The 19,999-nt window shown below is 48.7% G+C and overlaps 2 protein-coding genes across 2 annotated transcripts in view; both read left to right on the top strand.

Moving 5' to 3' along the window:
* The window catches only part of GGT5 (gamma-glutamyltransferase 5), a 245,990-nt gene that overhangs the window by 138,202 nt on the left and 87,789 nt on the right, over positions 1 to 19,999 (top strand). The gene's annotated exons all lie outside the window — the stretch shown is intronic.
* LOC112632636 (ral-GDS-related protein-like) lies at positions 1,272 to 11,829 on the top strand. The gene is made up of 12 exons (XM_025398439.1): positions 1,272 to 1,439; positions 3,485 to 3,657; positions 5,034 to 5,227; positions 5,368 to 5,678; positions 6,437 to 6,652; positions 7,025 to 7,128; positions 7,624 to 7,693; positions 9,253 to 9,327; positions 10,122 to 10,196; positions 10,789 to 10,812; positions 11,163 to 11,284; positions 11,790 to 11,829. Exons 1-12 carry the CDS (start codon positions 1,272 to 1,274, stop codon positions 11,827 to 11,829), a joined length of 1,572 nt encoding a protein of 523 aa, XP_025254224.1.

The raw sequence follows: 19,999 nt of genomic DNA, 5'->3' as shown, positions 1-19,999 counted from the left end.
GCTGTCTTTGTGGATGCTGCCCACCCAAGGCTGAGATGAGGCACCGGGTCTGGGTCTAAATAAAATTGGAAGGCACTGGAAGGTGAAATGTCAGAGGAGGACGACGTCTGAATTTCATTTAATCTCAACCTCTACTGGTGCAGCATGAAAGAGGAGGCCCAGAGCAAAAGTGTCTTCTCCTGAGACCACACTGTGGACCCCAGGCCCACTGGAGTTATATTCCATGCTACCTCTCAACGCTTCTGGTATTTCTTCCATCTGTAAGTGTGTGCAATATCTACAGGGAACATCACACCATGAGTTTTATAAGATCTATCTCAAACACACCTCATGAGCTCCCTAGGAAGGAGATGCTAGCATAACCCCCATTGTGCATGCTGGGAAGGCTCCAAAACACCAAAAGAGTTCTCTAGGGTCTCACAACTGCTAAGATAAAGGTTGTTTGACCCAGAACTGCCTCCTTAAAACTGGGACCCTGGTTACATCCAGGTCTTCCCAAGGTGCTGAAGGGGCACACTTTGGCATAATGGTGAAAGGTAAGGAGTTGATGGGGGAGGGTGAGTGGCCAGAAGCCCAACGAGGCCTTTGAGTAGGTCTTATGGAAAGGAGGAGCTTACAGGATGGAACCTACAAGATGTGACCTCACTTCCTTGCTGACAGACCCCAACAGAACTTAGAATTCTGGTAACTAGGCACCCATATTATACACACAGCCCCATTTCCAGCTCAGTTGGTAGTTGACACCCAACAGAACAACATGTTCTCTTGCTGTGTCCCGACGTGCTGTCGACCTCCTCGTTGCAGAAGAGGCCAAAACGAGAGTCTTTCTCGAGAATATAGACATTGGTTCAACCCTCACCCTCGACGCCCCTGGCCGTTTGCCAGAAGGCACCCACAGGTAACACAGGGCCCAGGGCAGGCCCATCCAGGCCAGGCCTCAGCTGTGTCCATCAGGGCAGTGCTGAGCCCCTCCCCATGTGTTTGGGGGAAACAGGAGAAGAGGGGCCCTCCCTGGACAGGAGCAGGTAGGTTGTTGGGGGTTTGGAGCCTGGTAGGTATGTCAGGTTCACAGCCCTGACCATGCCTTCAGGATGGGAAGGTGAGTGTCGAGGACACAGTTTGTCTGATCAGATCTGAATTCCAAGACCTCAACCTGTCATCTGCCGGAGACCTCAAGCTCCTCTGGCTGGAGGTCTACGCAGATGCTCCTGTGTGCCAAATCCTGTTGGGGAAGGGGGGGCCAGGGAGGAGTTCTAATGGGGTATCCCACTATGGGGTCAGCCAGGCAGGCCACTGACACGTCTTCGCCTGGCTCACTCTCTTTGCAGAGCTCCACACAGCAGATCAAGCAGGAGCTGTTGGATGGATTCCATTTCCCCATCTTCTTCAAAGAAGGGCAGGGGCCCCCTGCTACCAACCACGGCCAGTGCTGGTCTGGGGTGAGACTGGGCACAGAAGGGTCTCCACAGACAGGGACTCCAGAAAACCAGGGTGGGCCCAGGACTCAAACACAAATATGGGGACTCCCTAGGCTCTGTTCTAGGGCTTTCACACTTGAGTGAGCCACTGTCCTCTCCCAAAGGAATCTGGCTGCCATTAGTCCCCTGTGGCAACTTGGTTACAGGCAAAGTCCCTTTCACCTATCAGAGGAAGATCAGAGAAAATCCTTCTGTTTTCACTTTCTGCTATGCCAGGAGTATCTCAGCATGTTGCTATAAGAATTGGGTACAATGGTAACACTGTAGCAACATACTCATACTGTTATCATTTTAACTCCCCACGCTAATTGTACGTCTGGCAACAGGAAGCTCCCCTGCCCTGCCAACCTCTTCCAGGATTTAAAATCCACCACTTCTACACAAACGAGTTGGGGGGGGGGTGGTGATTACAACAAAAGAAGGTGAAGCTACTCTATGCATCTGTGTGTAAAGTGTCATCTCACAGAACTCATCCCTGCATCCCCACCAGGCAGGAGCTGTACCCTCGCATGTCACTGTAATATTCCTTAAGGGAGGCCATGTTCCACAGCGGGTCAGCCTCTCAGTGCTGATGGAGCCTGTCATGATAAAATTCCCCTTCTAGGAAGCCTTTCTACAGGCAGCATGATCCTATGTGTGTCCTAATAGGCTGGAGCAGTTTCCCAGGGCTGCCATAACATGCACGCTGACTGAAGGGCTTAACCACAGAAATCTGGTTCCTCACAATTCTGGAGACTGGAAGTCCAACGTCAAGCTGTCAGCCTGGGGAGGTTTCTCTGGGCCTCTCTCCTTGCCTTGGAGATGGCTGACTTCTATCTCAGTCAGCGCAGTGTCTTCTCTTGAACTTCTCTGTGCGCTCACCACCTCTCCTTGTAAGAACCCCAGGCATATTAACTTAGGGGCCACCCTAATGAAGTCACTTCACCTGTTACCTCTTGGAGAACACTGTGTCCAGACACAGTCACATTTTCTGGGGTTGAGAATAGAAACAGTTACATTTGGGGGAGGGGACACAATTCAACCCATAAAATACACAAATCCCCTGCGGAAGACACACACCCGGGAAAGGGAAATCTGGGTGAAAGGATGTGCAGATAGCAAGTTTCAACAGCTCTAGCCAGTTGACTTTCCAAAAGGGCTCCAGCTGCTCACACGGTCACCAGCAGCCTCTGAAGGTAGCTGCTTCTCTGAACGCAGCCTCCCCTGAATACTAACATGCTTTTAACTTTTTGCCAATCTACTGTCTGTGTGGCAGAGAAAATCACCTTGTTTCATTTCCAGTTTCAAACATACATTTGCGTAACCTTTTACAGCTTCAATACCTGCCTGCGTTTTCTCTTCCCTGAGTCGCCTGGCAGATCCTGGGCCTTGGGATGCGCTTCCTCCCACCCTGGAGTCTTCTGGCATTTTCCCCTTGGCCAGGGCTGGGATGGCCGTAGCTATTTCTCCAGACTCATGTTCATGTTAAAGGAACAAAAACAATCATATCCCTTTAAGACAAAGGGTTCTTCTAGAGCATCTTGTCCTGTGTGCTGTTGCTAAAATGAGGAGGGGACGAGACCTCCCCAGGCCCTTCCCCTCCATATCAGAAGTGGAGCCTCAGGTGGCCTAGAGGGAATTTCATCCAGTCTTCCCTGTGGAAGGTGCTCTCTTCTGACCCGGGTGCTGCTGAGCAAGCATCTGACATCCAAAAGCCCGCGTCTCCTCTTCTCCACCATGAGGGTGATTTTTGAGGATTGCAGGGATGATGATGCTGTTGATACAGAGGGTGCCGTGGCCCCACAGCTGACAAACACCGTGATGATGCCTTGAAGGCATGAATCATTTTATCCTTCTCATGCAATTATTCTTTGAAAGCCTAGAACCCTTTTCACCATGGGCACCCAGGTTCTCCACATGCACAAGTCCCCAAAGGGTTGGTGCTTCTTGGTGTGAGTTCCAGATCCTGATTTTCTGGTGGTTCATGGTGTTACCACTGACTCCCATGTCCCTCCTTGTCCCCCTAGTATGAAAATGAGATCTGCAGGATGCCAACTTTCCAGTCCGGCATAGGGGAGAAGCTGTTGGAGTCCCTGGTTCCAGCCTTGCTAACTAAACCCATCTCCTCCTATGCCACCTGCCTGGGTCCCTCCTGGGACTTTATCACCGTGCCACACTTTTTGGAACTACTGGTTAGAAGGTGAGTGTCCATCCCCTCCAAGGCACGGAGGTGTCTCTGTGCCCTACTGGCTGTGTCTTGAAGATGCAGCTCTCTGAGCCTCGGATGGCTCCTCTGGAACAGGGAGTAATGAGAACATGAACCTCACAGGGTTCTTGTAGGGACTGAATGATTTAAGACACGGCAAACAAAGGGTTCCCTAGAGCCTAAAATTCTGGACAATGTGCTAGGGGTGCTGTGATTCACGTTTATTATTTTTCTCTTCCCACTCACTGAAGCAGCTCTCAGCATTCTGCCGCAATGGCCCATATCTCTTGCTGTTTGGGAAAGCACATAGAAAGCAAGTCTGCAATGGCATTGCTAAAGGATGTCTGAGTTTCCTTCTGGCTGGTCTTTCTCCTTGACACAGACAGAAGAGGGGTCCCTTGGTGCTGAAAAAGGAGCCACAGGCCCACTCAGACATCTGGAGATGCTCACTGGATTCTCCAATGGTTGGGGTTCACTCATTCCACACATACATACAAAACACCTCATTTGCTCTTCTTGTGGCTTGGCATAATTTCATAAACAAAGCAGATGACAATCCCTGGGCCTCAGTTCTACTCAGAGTCAGGCGCTCACAGTAGACAGAATAAACAAATCATATCTACAGAATGTTAGAGGGGAAACCCTCATGGCCTCCTCCACATATGGTGGCATCCTCCCAGATTCTGACTAGAATGACGGAGCCCAGCAACAAGTATAAACTGGGGGGATTTAGGGTTCTGAAGGGCCTCTTCACCCACAAAACATGGGGAGAAATATGTGGACTCTGGCTGGGGAGAGACTAAAGGAGCCCTGGGGTTCATACGTCTTATAATTCCCACAACAAGGCTGACATCTGGGGACTTCCCTCCTACAAGAGGCAAATAGTGAGTTCTGTAAATGGAGACTTAGGTCCCCTGAAAAGAAGGGGTGAAGCTGGGGTCACAGCTGGCCACTGAGAGACTCATCCCCAGCACCATGGCTTCCCAGTTCTCCCTGTCCTACTCCATCTGACATCTGCCCCTACCCTCCTAACCCCAGGACCAGGGGACCCAGAGCTGGAGCTTTGATGAGCAAGCTGCTCACAAATCTGCCTGGAGCTGAAGTCTTGAGTGTCCAGGTGCACAGTGCTGTGCTCCAGGGCCATTGGAAAGAGAATGTCAGTGGGACGCCGGGGCACACAAGGGTCTGTAGAGCCCTGTTGCATGGCCAGGTCTGCCCCATCCAGGACAGCACTGATGGCTTGGGGAAGGGTGGGGCTGTCCTCTACACAGGCAGCAAGAGGCCAGGGACCCAGAACCATGCAAGGGTGCCCTGGAGGGTTGTGTGGGAGAAGGCCAGGCCTCTGACTCAGCTGTCCACTCCATCACCAGCACCACCACCTCCATTTTGTTCACCTGGCCCCCTGAAAACACTTCAGTTTGCTATCAGCCCCCGCAACGATCATCTTTCCGGATAAAGCTGGCCTTCAGGAACTTCGCCTGGCCTGGACTGGGCATGGAGGACCACCAGGAACTTGTCCTAGGCCAGTTGGTGCTTCCGGAGCCCAACGAGGCCAAGCCAGATGGTGAGGTGGCTTGCAGTCTGGAAGACTTTCCGGGGGTGGTGTTTTGGGGCTACAATTCCCTTAAATTCCATCTGGTCATTTCTGTGCTTGGAAAGCCCAGTGAAAAGTGACTGGTGTGGTGACCTTTTCTCCTTTTCCAGATCCTGCTCCGCCTCCTGGGCAACACGCATTAACAATGCTGGCCCTGGAGCCAGCACCACCACTGCTGGCGGACCTGGGGCCTGCTCTGGAGCCAGAGTCAGGTGCAGCCCTGGGTGCACCAGGATATCTACATTCAGCACCAGCACCAGGGGAAGGGCCCCCTCCAGGGACATCACTGGAGCCACAGTCAGCCCCAGAGGCCCCCTGTCCCTGTCCCGGGACTGTCCAGAGCCAACACACTGAGGAGCTGCCGGACGTCACAACCTTCCCTCCCAGGCTGCTGGCTGAGCAGCTGACCCTCATGGATGCGGTGAGCAGCTGGGCTTTGCAGGCTGTGCCTCTGGCACCAGCTGTCTCAGACCAGCCTCTCCCTGAGGAGCGGCCAATGCCCTGGGTCCAATTTCAGCCCCACTTCTTACCAACCATGGGATCTGGATGAGTTTCCTCAACCACAAGCCTTCCCTGTCTGCATGTGGACAGCAGAGACGGGACATCGCCTGTGCCAACTGCACAGACTGACTGTGCAGACTGAACGACAGGGCATGGACAGAAAGCAGGACAGGGCAGGTGCTCACTGAGATGCAGGCAGGGCCATGGGTCACTCACCCAGCTGCTTAGGAGCCTCACTACCCTCAGCACCTATTAGGTACCTGATGCATACTAGATTCTATGGCAGACAACCAAACAGAGCCCACAGTTGCAGCTGCCACAAGGAAAGTGCACTGGTATGGAGAGAAGGAGTAGAGGGCTGATTGGGATGGGAGGAAGACAAGGTCTCAGGATGGGCTGGCCTTCTAGTTCTTGGAATGCAGATTGCCTGGGAGAAAATGTCACTCTCTCTTCCCACCCTTGTTGGGTTCTGGCCATGATGCATTCAGGGGCCTTGATGGGCAGAAGACCAAACCCAGGGACTCCCACAAGTCTGGAGCATATTTTAAAGCTTTCTGAGCTCCAGCTCTGTTCCTGCCAGAGACCATGGATGACTGTGAGCTCAGTCCCTGCCTGGGACTGTGGGTGACTCTGAGCTGGCGTGTGCTGTGTCCGTGACACTCTCCTCCTCCCCCAAAGGAGCTGTTCAAGAAGGTGGTGCTCTACGAATGTTTGGGCTCCATCTGGGGCCAACGACATAAGAAGGGGAGTGAGCATGTGGCACCCACAGTTCGTGCTACCATTGCACACTTCAACAGGCTCACCAACTGCGTCACCACCTCCTGCCTTGGGGACCACAGCATGAGGGCCTGGGACAGGGCCAGGGTGGTGGAGCACTGGATCAAGGTGGCCAGGGTAAGCCATGGTTGGGCCTTGGGATTCCCTCTCTAAAAATGGGGAACTGCCTCTTCTCCTCCCTCAGCTTTCAGGATTGGCATCTGTATCTCTAGCCTGAGCCCTGCACATCCCCTAGGCCCTTCTTGCCAGAGCTTTCCTGACCTTGACTCCCATGGCCCAGTGGTGGCTGCTCACTTCCAACCTGGGCTCTTCCTTAGGTTGCACAAAACTCCTCTTAGATGAGTGACATTCACTTAGCCCCAGGTGTGCCCTCCTGAGGCTCCCTGGGCCTCTGCTTTGTCCAGGAAGGGAGATCTCAGCAGAGGGGGCTGAGGCTGAAGTGGGCTGGACTCCAACTCTGGACCTCACAGCTCACTCTTCCCTCTCCAGGAGTGCCTAAGCCTCAACAACTTCTCTTCAGTACACGCCATCATCTCTGCTCTGCGCAGCGACCCAATACATCGGCTACACAAGATGTGGGCAGCAGTGTCCAGGTGAGGAGGGCTCTCTCCACGGGAGCACCAGGGTTGACCTAGGGACCTATAGGTCTCCCCATGTGCCCTCAGTGACTCTGAAAGGTTCTTGGAGACCAGGGACACTGGAGGCAGGGATGGGCTGGTGGGTGTGGTCACTAAGCTGCCCTGGACTCCTAGGCAAAGATTTCCAACTCAGGACTAAGGATTTTTAACCATCAGGAACAGGCTGGAGCCAACTGGAGGCTTTCAGGTGTTTGTACCCAGCAGTGGAACTGTGTCCAGCTGGAAGCTAACTGTGAACACACAGGGGCTCATGTGAAGTGGAGATGGGCCAGGGGAGGAGCATGAGACATCCCACCCTGGTCCTCTGGAGCCCTTGTCATCAGAGGACCCCACTGGAAACTCTCACCCAGGAAGTTGGGATTCACTGGGTTTTCAAATAAAAGGGATTGCAACTCACAAATCTCCCTGATTATTCCCAAATTTACCCTTCTTTCTTTCCTCTGTCCATAGCAAAAGCTCAAAATATCTAAAAGAACTCTGCAAAAAAGACACTGCAGTGAAGAGGGACCTGCTGATCAAGGTACAGTGGAGTCTGGGAGATGCGGGACAAGTGTTTAAGGGTCAGAGAAAAGAGTGAGTTTGGAAGGGCATTGGACCCAGTGTGCAGTGGTTATTTTGTTTTGACTTACATACTAAAAGTGGACTTCAAAAATACCCTCTATGCCTACCTTGGGCCAACAGAAAGAGAGGTGTGAGGGTCCATGGGCACATGGGGGCACAGGGACAGGAGGCCCTGGAAATGGGATGTGGCAATGGCTGCTGGGTTTCTGAGCGGGGGTGATGAGCTGCAGCATTAGCAGGGCTCTGGCTCCCATGCTGGTCCATGCTGCTGGCATGGAGCTTCCTCCACACTGAGGGATGGTCATGGTAGGTGGGACTTTCTTCCTTTCTCAAACTGACCAGCAATTCCTCAGGAAGCCAGGCCTCTGCTGCTGCTTCTGTCTGCAGCGCACCTCCATGGGCAGGGGGCCTCTATCCGCACTGGGGGAAAGAGGGAATGACAACAGAGGAAGCTCATGTGCCAGGGAGTCCAGTGGACCACCCAGCTTTGGGTACCAATGGGCATACTCGGGACAGATGTACGTGTTTGCTGCGACTCCCTGCTCTGCCCTTTGTAGACACCCAAAAATGGTCATGTCACAGGATTCTCACCAGTTAGCAGTGACACATGCTCATGACAAGTATCTGGGGAATTCATGCATACCTCGGCGATACTCCCTGACCAGATCTCAGAATCTTCCATGCAAATGAGAAGGCAACATGTCACCCCACCCAGGATTCTGGAAAAGCCTACCATGTCAGTCAGAGATGGCAGCTCAGGAGGCCACTTCCTGAGTGGAGGAAGAGAGAGTTCTGTGCACAGAACTCCCCTGGGGGATCATTGGCGAGGCAAAACCTTTTTCATGGCTCAAACCCAGTTTGTGTGGCACAGACTCCAGTGGGGCTCAAATAGGCAGGTGCCACTTAACCAGGTCTCCTAAACCTCCCTGTCCCTTTCCCATCACGACTGTGCCTGGCTGGAGACCTAGACACTCAGAGACTCCAGAGAACACGACCCTGCTGGGTGGTGGTGCTGGGATGCGGGGTGAAGGCAGCCAAGACAGAGACTCCAAGAGGGGATGGAGGTACCCTCTCTTTTGGGGCCCTGGGGAGTCACTGCCCACTCAGGGCCTCTGTTTCCTCATCTGGAAAATAAAGGGATGCTCAGCCTGTAGTGCGGGCCTCACAGGGTGGAAATGAGGTTGGAGAAAAGAAAGCAATTTGAGGGTGCTCGTGCCTGGTTCTTCCTCAGAGGGATGAGGGGGAGAACAATGGCAACAGCTACAGGTAACTGAGCACTCAGGAGGCCCTGTGAGGTAGCTGTGGTTTTCATGGCTCTTTACAGAAGAGGAAACAGTCACAGGGAGGCCTGGCTGCATGATTGGGTGACACACACAGGGAGTGTGGGGCTGGGCCAGTCCTATCAGCACTGTGCCAGGTGACTCACGCCAGTCCCTGGGGATCCAAGTGCGGGGTGGCTGGGGTGTAACTGGGGGAAGGGAGGAGAGCCTCATTCTCTCCATCACTGACATCTGGCAGGCGGGGATCTTTAAGGTGGCCACGCAGGAGAGGAACCCCCAGAGAGCCCAGATGAGGCTGCGGAGGCAGAATAAGGTGAGTGAGCCTGTGGCATGGAGGGACTGCAGGGGATCAGAGGACAGGGTTGCTTTCCCCACCAGCTGCAGGCCTCCATATCAAGGCAGCAGGGGCTTCCTCCCCAGCCCTGTCCTCTTGTGGCCACTGGGCCTGGAAAACCTCCATTTGAGAGACCAGAGCAAGACTCTGGGAAAGCTGGACCCAAGAGTGTTTGTGGGGAAGGGCAAGGCTGGGACCACAGGCCCTTGTGAGTTGTTAAAATCCCACCATAGGCCGGGCGCGGTGGCTCACGCCTGTAATCCCAGCACTTTGGGAGGCCAAGGTGGGCGGATCACAAGTTCAGGAGATCGAGACCACGGTGAAAGCTGTCTCTACTAAAAATACAAAAAATTAGCTGGGCGCGATGGCGGGCGCCTATAGTCCCAGCTACTCGGGAGGCAGAGGCAGGAGAATGGCGTGAACCCAGGAGGCGGAGCTTGCAGTGAGCCGAGATCGGGCCACTGCACTCCAGCCTGGGGGACAGAGCAAGACTCCATCTCAAAAAATAAAATAAAAAATAAAAATAAAAAAAATCCCACCACAGAGAAAACTAGGAGTGCTTGCTAGATTTGGAGGTCAGCTGGGATAGAGGAGGCAGAGAATTGGGAAAGGCAGCTGAGGGTCTTTGGCTGCTCTAACTGGGAGACCTGGGGAGGATGATTCTGGGAGACACGGGCTGATGGGATTTCATGGGATAAGACCTTGGGCAGGCACCTGAGGACCAATACTCATCACCACTATCCCTCCCACCTCCCCACCCCTCCATGGCACAGGGCGTGGTCCCCTTCCTGGGGGATTTTCTGACTGAGTTATACAGGTTGGATTCGGCCATCCCGGACGATCTGGATGTGAGTCAGTCTGGGGCAGGCTGGTTGGGAACCAGGATCCTGAGGCTTGGGAGGAGAGGGGCCTGGACGGAGCACTTAGATCTCAGCCCTTGGAAAACCTCCTCTCCTGAGAGCCTCACAGCGGCTCCTGTGGGTGGGGGTGTCAGGCCCATCTCATCACCTCGGAATGATGGAGGCTCCATGGCAGCCACCAGTCCCTGTTCTTGAGTGGTGAAGCTGCAGAGCTGTCTGACTGCAAAGCTGCTGAGGTGTGGGCTGAACTGGACTCAGCCTCTTCGTGGGGTAGTCCCGTAATAGGAGGGTGAAATTGGGCCTTTCCAAGGGCAGGCAGTTCCAGGGTCACTGAGTGCTTTCTTTCTATGAGAGACCTCAGTTTCTCTGTCTGTCATCAGAGAGGGTTGGGGCAGAGTGTCCCTGAGCCTCAGCTCCCGTGCCCCCTGCTCTAGAGCCCGGAGCCTGACGCAGATCCAAGTCCTGTCACGTGCACATCCCCTGACCCTGGTGGCCCTGGCAGTAATGCAGCATGGGAAGGGATGGGGTGGGGCTGGTTGAGGACCAGGGACCTTTCTGATGGACTCTGTCTGCCTTCCAGGGCAACAGCAACAAGAGGAGAAAGGTGAGCAGCTGGGGCACTCACATTGGTTGAGGGTGGGGATGTGGACGTCACAGTCCACCCTGGACAGGACACTCCCTGGCTCCATCCTCTACATCTTAGGTTTACTGGGAGGGTTTGACACACACAGGAGGAGGAGACCTATCCCAGTAGAGAAAGTGGGAAAGGCACTGGAATCAAAGACCAATTCCTGCAGAAGGGGCTGTTTACATCCAACTCTGAGAACAGGCTGGGGGCTGCATGGGGCCCCTTCAGAGAACGGCCCCAGGGACCAGTCCCTTCTCCTTGCCTGTTAAAGGCCCCCTCAGCATCTTCCACCCAGGCCCTGTCAGCATCCTGTCCTCTGTCTCTAGGAGGTCCGAGTTCTGCAGGAAATGCAGCTGCTCCAAGTGGCTGCCATGAATTACAAACTTCGGCCTCTGGAGAAATTTGTCACTTGTTTCTCAAGAATGGAGCAGCTCAGTGACAAGGAGAGGTGAGGGCCTGGGAGATCGGCAGAGGGTGGGAGAAGGCTCTCCATTTTTTTTAAACATGGTCTGGCTCTGTCGCCCAGGCTGCACTGCAGTCTCACCATCTCTATTCACTGCAATGTCTGACTCCTGGGCTCAAGCCCTTCCTCAGCCTCCAAGCAGCTGGGACTACTGCTATCCACCACCATGTCCGGTTGTTCTCCTGTTGTTGTTCTGGTACAGGTGGGGTTTCATGATGATGTCCAGGCTGGTCTCAAACTCCTGGCCTTAAGCAATCCACCCACCTCAGCCTCCCAAAGTACTGACAGTACAGGTGTCAGCCACCCCACCTGGCCTAGAGGAGGCTCTCTGTGGATAGCAGCAGAGAGCCTGTGGCCATGACTCCACGGCCAGCATCAAGCCCTGTTGCATGGGTACCGCTAGGGACCCAGGATTCCAGCTGGGCAGGCACTGAGAGGGGACCTGATGTGTGGCTCATGGTGGCCTCACAGCTGCCTCACTGTCCTGCAGCTACAAGCTGTCCTGCCAGCTGGAGCCCGAATCCCAGTAGGCTGGAAACATCCTGCAGTGGCTGGGGCCGCACTGGGATGCCGGCCAGAACACCGGCTCTGCACCATCCTTCACCCAGACCATGACACCAGGGAACCACATCTAGGTGGCTGGCAGCACAGCTGCATCTGGCCCCTGCTCTTCAAAACCAGCTGCTCCTGCTGGCCAGGGTCAGGCCATGGGACTTTTGCCAGGCAGGCGGGAGACCATTTTATCTTTATTTTCTTTAGTGTATAAGTAAGAGGTTTTTTTTAACTTTCATAAAATAAAATTTTAAAACACTATTCAGAATGTTCTATAGTTGTTGAATGAGAACAGTAACTCCAGCGCAGTAACCGTATGCCAGTCTTTAGGATTCATAGTCTAGCATGTCAAATTGAGGCTATGGCTGAACAAGTCATGGAACAGCATTCGCATTACACACGCCAACCATTTAATCTTTTCCTTCTTTATTCAAATTAATTATTGTTACCTTTGTTTAAGGAAAACAAAAAACAAAACAAACAAACAAAAAAACCCTTAAAAACCATAATGTGTCACCCAATCTACCAAACTTGTTTTACTGACCAGCTACTCTCAAACTTAAATTCTAGTTAAATTCAAGTTCCACTGGGTTACTCTACTTTTTTAAGTTGTAAATACTTAATGAATCACTTAAATATTTACTGAAGGGCTGGAGATGGGAGGTATTTAAGCAAGTGGTATGGCTGGCCTTCTCCAGAAGTCCTGGGCAGAAGGGAGCTGGCCATCAGTCTCTATGAAATACAGATAAACTTTTTCCATTGTGGATCTTCCCAGACTTTCTGACACCTCTCCCCTAAGTGAGTATCAAGGAAGGAGAGAATTGTTTGAACCCAGTATCTAAAGGATGTCCCACAGCTTAATTTGAACACAAGCCCCATTGTGGTATATCAGACAAAAACAAGCCAAAGAAGTCAACATTTCAGGGTCCGAAACATGTAATGCCCCCAAATCAACACAAAATAAACACCTACATCCAGTCCTGGAGCCGCAAAGCTCCTATAAGAAAAGTGGGAGTGTGTATTTCAGCAAAACTTCTATCTATGCATGCAGTTTGCAAAAAAGAAAGAAAACAAAAGCAAAAATTATCTATGGCAAGAAACCCTTAGACCATGCAATTGATTTGGCAATATCTTTTCTTTCTTATTCTTTGTTCTTTTTGGATGGGACACAAAAATCACTGCTAACAAATGTGAACACAAACACATGGGACTATACATCATCTTAGAGCTTCTGCATGGGAAAGAGAAACAACGAACCATTAAAGAAGGCATCCTGATGAGTTCATGTCCTTTGTAGGGACATGGATGCAGGTGGAAACCATCATTCGCAGCAAACTATCGCAAGAACAGAAAACCAAACACCGCATGTTCTCACTCATAGGTGGGAATTGAACAATGAGAACACTTGGACACAGGAAGGGAAACATCGCACACTGGGACCTGTGGTGGGTTCGGGGGAGGGGGGAGGGGTAGCATTAGGAGATATACCTAATGTAAATGATGAGTTAATGGGTGCAGCACATCAATATGGCACATGTATACATATGTAACAAACCTGCACATTGTGCATATGTACCCTAGAACATAAAGTATAATAATAATTTTTAAAAAAAAGAAGGCATCCTACAGATTGAAAGAAAGTTCAGCAGAATCATATCTGTGAAAGGGGTTGCAATCTAACATGTATGAGAAACTAACACTACTCTAACTGGGAAAATGAACACAACCTAATACCCAAGCTAAAACTGGGCAAAGAACCTGAACAGGCACATCTGAAAAGTAATCACAAAATTGACTGACAGGTCACAGAGAAGTTGCTCAACTTCACTAATCCTCACACACATGTCTAAGTGCAAACCACACTCAGATACCTCTCACTCTAATTAGAATGAAACTTACCAAAAACAACAAAAAACCCATACATTCACAGGCAGTGGCCAATGTAGAAATGCAGAAAAAGAGATTTTATACACTATTGGTGAGAATGTACATTACTATACACACGAAGCGGAACAGTTGAAGGTGCCTTAAACATTTTACAACTACCCATTCACCTACCAATACCACCACTGGTTATACACAGAAAGCACATGGAATCTGTTATGTTGAAGAGATATCAGCCTTCTTATGGTGACTGAAGCACTATGCACAATAGCGAAGGTATCCAATCAACCTACCTGTTCATGCACAGATAAAGGGATAAAGAAACTGCAGTATACAATGGCATCCTCTTCGGCCAGAGAAATTCATGAAACCATGTCATCTGCAGCAACGTACAGAAACCTGGAGGACATGACTTTCAATGAAATAAGCCAGGAAGAGAAAGACAAACGCGGCATGATTTCATGCATGTGAGAATGAGATCAACTTTCTCTCTAAACGACCTTATCTCCTAGATATAGAAAGTTCCACAGTGGTGAAGAGAGGCTGGGAGTTGGGGAGTCCGGGCAGGAACTGGGAAATGGATACAATGTTACATTCAGATGACAGGAATAAATTCAGCTGTTCTATTCCACAGTAGGATGTCTAGAGTTAACCCTATCCTACCATATTTTCCAAAAAAGTCTGAAAAGAAGGATTCTGAACATTGCAACCACAGAGAACTAATAAATAATAACTACACAAGGTAATAGAGACAGTCAATGCCTTGCTTTCCTCATTACACAAGGTATATATGCGTGGATCAAAATGTCCCACTCTGCTCTTTAATCGTATACATTTACTACAGGACAAATTGTTTTTAAGTACATAGAAAGAAACAATGCTGAAGTTCATGTGAGCTGAAGTTCATGCAGGGCATTTCCAAAGAAATTCTGAGAAATCCAAACTACATTGGATGCATCACACTCCCTGATGTGAAATTTCACTCAAACTCTAGGGACCTGCTTCCACATGGATGAGTGGAAGAGAACAGAGAACCTGAAGTAAACTCACACACCTCATACCACCTGATGCTGGATGAAATACACAATGATAAGTAATGGGGAAAGAACTCTCTTTTCAACAGTCTTGGGGATAAATGGTGAGCCATATGCAGAAGAGTAAGTAACACTAGGCCTCTACTTCTCACCATGTACCAAAGTTCACTCAGATGAAAGATATAAATGGAAGACCTCAAAGTACAAAAATCCTACAAGAGACCCTAGGAAATACCCTTCTCGACATTAGCTTTGACAAAGCATTTATATGCCTAAGACCCCACATGACACTGCAACAACAGCAATAATCGACATGTGGGACCTAATACACTAAAGAGTCACCACGCAACACAAGAAATTACCCACAGAGTAGACAGACGACATACAGGATGAGAGAAAATGTTCCCAAACTATGCACCTGACCAAGGTCTAATATCCAGAATCTACGTTAAAGACCTTACACAAATCAATTAGCAAAACTCCCCAAATATTCAATTAATAAATAGGCAATGGATATAAACACACACTTCTCGAAAGATGAAGTACAAGCAACCAACAAAAGTGAAAACATGCTCAACCTAGTTGTCAGAGAAATATAAATCAAAAGCACAATGGATATCATCTCATGCTGGTCAGAATGGCGATTACAAAGTTAAAAACAAAAAAGGACACTGGCAAGACAGCAGAGAAAGGGGGCACTGGTCCACTTTTGGTGAAAATGCAAAGTAGTTCAGACACCATGGAAAGCACTTCGGAGACTGCTCAAAGAACTTAAACCAGAATTACCATCTGACTCAGCAATCCCACTACTGGGGTATACACAAGGAAAATAAATCCTTCTGTCCAAAACACACATGCACACAAACGGTCATGACGGCACTATTTACAACGGCAAACACGTGAAATCAACCTAGGTACCCATCAACAGTGGATCTGAAAAGGAAAATGTGGTACATACATACCACAAAACACTAGGCAGCCGTAAAAAAAAAAAACGAGGAAATCATGTCCTTGGCGCAACATGAAAGGAGCTGGAGGCCATTATCTAATGAGAAATAAGGAAAACACAGAACACCAAATGCCACATGTTCTCGCTTATAAGGTGGAGCTAACATTGAATACACCCCACCGTAAAAGTGAAAACAACAGACACTAGTGACTATCAGATGAAAAAGGAAGAAGGGACGAGGTATGGGCTAAAGACCTACCTGGTGGGTACACCCACTGCCTGCATGATCAGGTTGCTTGGACCCCAAGTCTCAGTGTCATGCAATATACCAAAGGCAGTAACTAATCTGCCTTTGTATGCTTTAGTCTATAATAAACATAGAAATTATGTTAAAAAAATACAAACTTAGAAGCTAAAAACATGAATGAAAAATATAAACTTTTATAATTATACAAACAATATTTTATTGGCATAAACTAAGAAAGTGGACAGAATGAGTAAACCAAATACTCAACCCCAATTTACATATAGTGAACACATTTTTCAAAAGGACACCAAAAAGACGCAATGGGCAAAAGAGAACCTGTTCAATAGATGATTTTGAGCAAACTGAATATTCACATACAAACCACTGAAATAGGACCCTTATGTCATGCAACACAACAATCAATGCAAAATACATTAAAGCCCTAAAACTCAACTCTGAAACCACAAAACTCCTACAAGAAAACATAGGGTGCACATGTATTTTAGAAAAGAAATCCATGCACGTAGGCTGCTAAAGGTATTTAAAATACGTTAAAACAAGGAAACACCCATAGACAATGTAGTAGCTTGGCATTTTCACTGAAAAGCTGGGGACCCAGTTCCACAGAACAGTGGAACAGATTAGAAGACCTAGATATAAACCTACACACCTGAAACCATCTGACACTTGAAAAAAATCAACAAAAATAAGAGAAAGGACTCCCTATCAGTAAGTGGTGCTGGGATAAGTGGCTAGCTAGATGTAGAAGAAATAACACTGGGCCTGGACCCCTATGTCTCACCATGTACAGAAAGCAACTCAAAATGAATCAAAGATTGAAATGCAAAACCCTGGGCTGGGCGCGGCAGTTCATGCCTGGAATCCAAGCACTTGGGAGTCAAAACGGGCAGATGACTTGAAGTTGGGAGTTCAAGACCAGCTTGGCTGACACGGTGAAACCCCGTCTCTAATAAAAAAAACAAAAGTTAGCCGGGCATGGTGGTGCGTACCTGTATGCCCAGCTACTCAGGAGACTGAGGCAGAAGAATCACTTGAACCCGGAAGGGGGCAGGGAGCTGAGATCGCTCCATTGCATTCCAGCCTGTATGACAGAGTGAGACGCGGTCTCTAAATAAATACATAAACACATAAAAATGCAAGACCTGAAATGAAAAAATCCTGCACGAGAATCTAGCAAATACCCTTCTTGACGGAGGCTTTGGCAAAGCATTTATATGTCAAGCCCCCAAAAGCAACGGCAACAAAAGCAATTCCTGATCAGTGGGACCTAATGCTCAAAAGAGCTGCTGTACAAGAAACAACCACAGAGTCAGCACACAGCCTATAGAATGAGGGAACATACTCCCCAACTACGCATCTGAAAAACGTCTAATATCCAGGATTTACCGTAAAGAGCTTAAACAAATAAAATCAGGAAAAAAAAAAAAACTCATAAATAGACAAGGGACATGAACACACACTAAAAGGAGGTGTACCAGTAACCAATTAGAATAAAAACATGCTCGATCTCACTGATCATCAGAGAAATGCAAATCAGAAACATACTGAGATACCATCTCACACTGGTCAGAATGGCAATTATGACACACAGTCCACAACAACAGAGGCTGGTGGGGGAGATGAGCAAAGAAATGCAGGTCTACTGTTGGGGGAAATGCAAACTAGTTCAGACCCCTTGGAGAGCAGTGTGGACATTTCTCAAAGAACCTAAAAGAGAACTACCACCCAACGCTGCAACCCCACTCCTGAGGATCTACCCGAAGGAAAATCCTTCCATCCAAAACGCGCATGCACTCACGTGTTCACGGCAGTACTACTCACAATGGTAAAGACACGGAATCAGCCTTGGTGCCAATCAGCAGTGGATCAGAGAAAGGAAATGTGGTACATACACACCACGGAACACTACACAGCCATAAAAAACAAATCCATGCCCTTACCAGAAACCTGGACAGAGCTGTAGGCCATTATGAACAAAAGGCAAGAACAGAAAACCAAAATTTTCAAAACAGCTACAAAGGTCAGTTGTGAATATTCTCTCCACAGAGAAATCATAAGTCTGGAGCTCACAGAGATGCCAGACATTGCGACTTCCTTATGATGCTACGTTTACATAGATCAAAATGTCCCTTGTACCCGCTGGTTATACACACATACTCTACCGCAATGAAATTACTATCTCATTTTGGTAACATTCATTGTCACCAGAATGAGATGACATCTGAGTGTGGTTTTGATTGACTTCTCATGAGGATCAGTAAGTTGATTCAGAATATTTTACCTGTGCATCCATCTCAGGTCTTCAGGTCCTTTGCCCAGTCTTACATGTCACATTGAAACAAGTTCACAATAACATGGCAAACAACGCTAACCACAAGCAAAATGTAAATCAAAACCACATTTAGACACCATCTTATTTTTTGTAACAAAAAAAAGACAAAAGAACATTGAAAGAAAGGCAAATGCTGGTGTGTGTTTCCAGAGAGAGAGAGAAAGAGACACTCTTCTCCACAGTTCGTGAGAAAGTAAAGTAGTACACACACTACAGAAACCACTTGGAGGTTCCTCCAAACCTTAAAAGACTCCAACTACCATTTCAACCAGCAATTCTACTACTGGAAATACACTCAAAGCCATTGAAATCAGGACACCAAAGATAGATCTACCCACCCATGTGGATTCCAGCACTGTTCCCAAGAGCCAGTGTAAGCATCAACCTACCTGCTTATCCACAGACAAAGAGAGAAAGAAGCTGCTCCACATGTACACACCGGGATACTCTTCACACAGAAAAGCACAATGAAATCATATCGCGGAGAACCACACGGTTGCACCTGGAGAACATGAGGGTAAATTAAATGAGCGAGGGGGAGAGAAACAAACCTTGAGTCATCTCACACATGCAAAATCTGAGAAACTCTATCTCAAAGACCTGGCGAGCACAATATTGGTTTCCAGGGATTGGGAGAGAAGAGGGGTAATGAGCAGGGATTGTAAAAGGGTATAAAGTTACACATAAATGAGAGGAGGAAAACTCTGTTGTTTTATTCCAGTGCAGGGTGACCAGGGTTAACAGTATCGGCACATCACTTTCAAAGCAGCTTGACAGGAGAATACTGAAGGTTCTCACCATAAAGGAATAAACAATGGGAAAAGGTAACAGAAACACTAAGTACCCTGATTTCATCATTCCACAATGTATGCATGGACCAAAACGCCCCACTCTATCCTCTCATTGTATTGTTCCTTTACTATACACCACATGTGTTGAAAGAAATAGAAATACGCGCTGCTAATATTTATGTGGGACCATGAAGTGCCCCGAGTTTCATCCTCAGCAATCCTGAGACATCCAGGCTATGTCGGATACATTACTCCCTGATTTCAAATTTCAGGGAAAAGCCAGAGACCCACTTCCACACAGAGCAGTAGAACGCAAGAGAGGACCAAGAAGTAAAACCACACACTGAAAACTATCTGATCTAACATAGAATCCACACATGTAAGCAAAAGGAGAAGGACACCCTATTCAATCAATGGTGCTGAAATAAGCAGCTAGCCATGTGCAGAAGAATAACACTGGGCCCCTACCTCACACCAGACACAAAGAGGAACTCAAGATGAATGAAAGATTTAAATGTAAAAACTCAAACTATTAAAATCTTATAAGAAAACTTGTAAAATATCCTTTTCCACATAGGCTTTGGCAAAGCATTTAGATGGCTAAGTCCTGAAAAGCAACGGCAACAAAAACAAAAATTGACAAGTCAGACTTAACACCTGAAAGAGCTGCTGCACAGCAAGAGAGACTACAACAGAGTAAACAGACAGCGTACAGAATGGGAGAACACGTTCCCAAACTGTGCCTCTGACCAACGTCTAACATGCAGAATCTACAAGGCCCTTCAACAAGTCAACCAGAGGAATAAACAGAAAAAGAATATCCCATTAATAAACGGGCCAGGGATGTGAACACACACTCCTCAAAAGTCAATAAGCAACCAGCAAATAGG

This window comes from Theropithecus gelada, chromosome 10 (genome assembly GCF_003255815.1).
Source record: "Theropithecus gelada isolate Dixy chromosome 10, Tgel_1.0, whole genome shotgun sequence".
NCBI lineage: Eukaryota > Metazoa > Chordata > Mammalia > Primates > Cercopithecidae > Theropithecus > Theropithecus gelada.
Note: the sequence above shows the minus strand (reverse complement) of the source record. Positions and strands in the feature narration are given on the sequence as shown.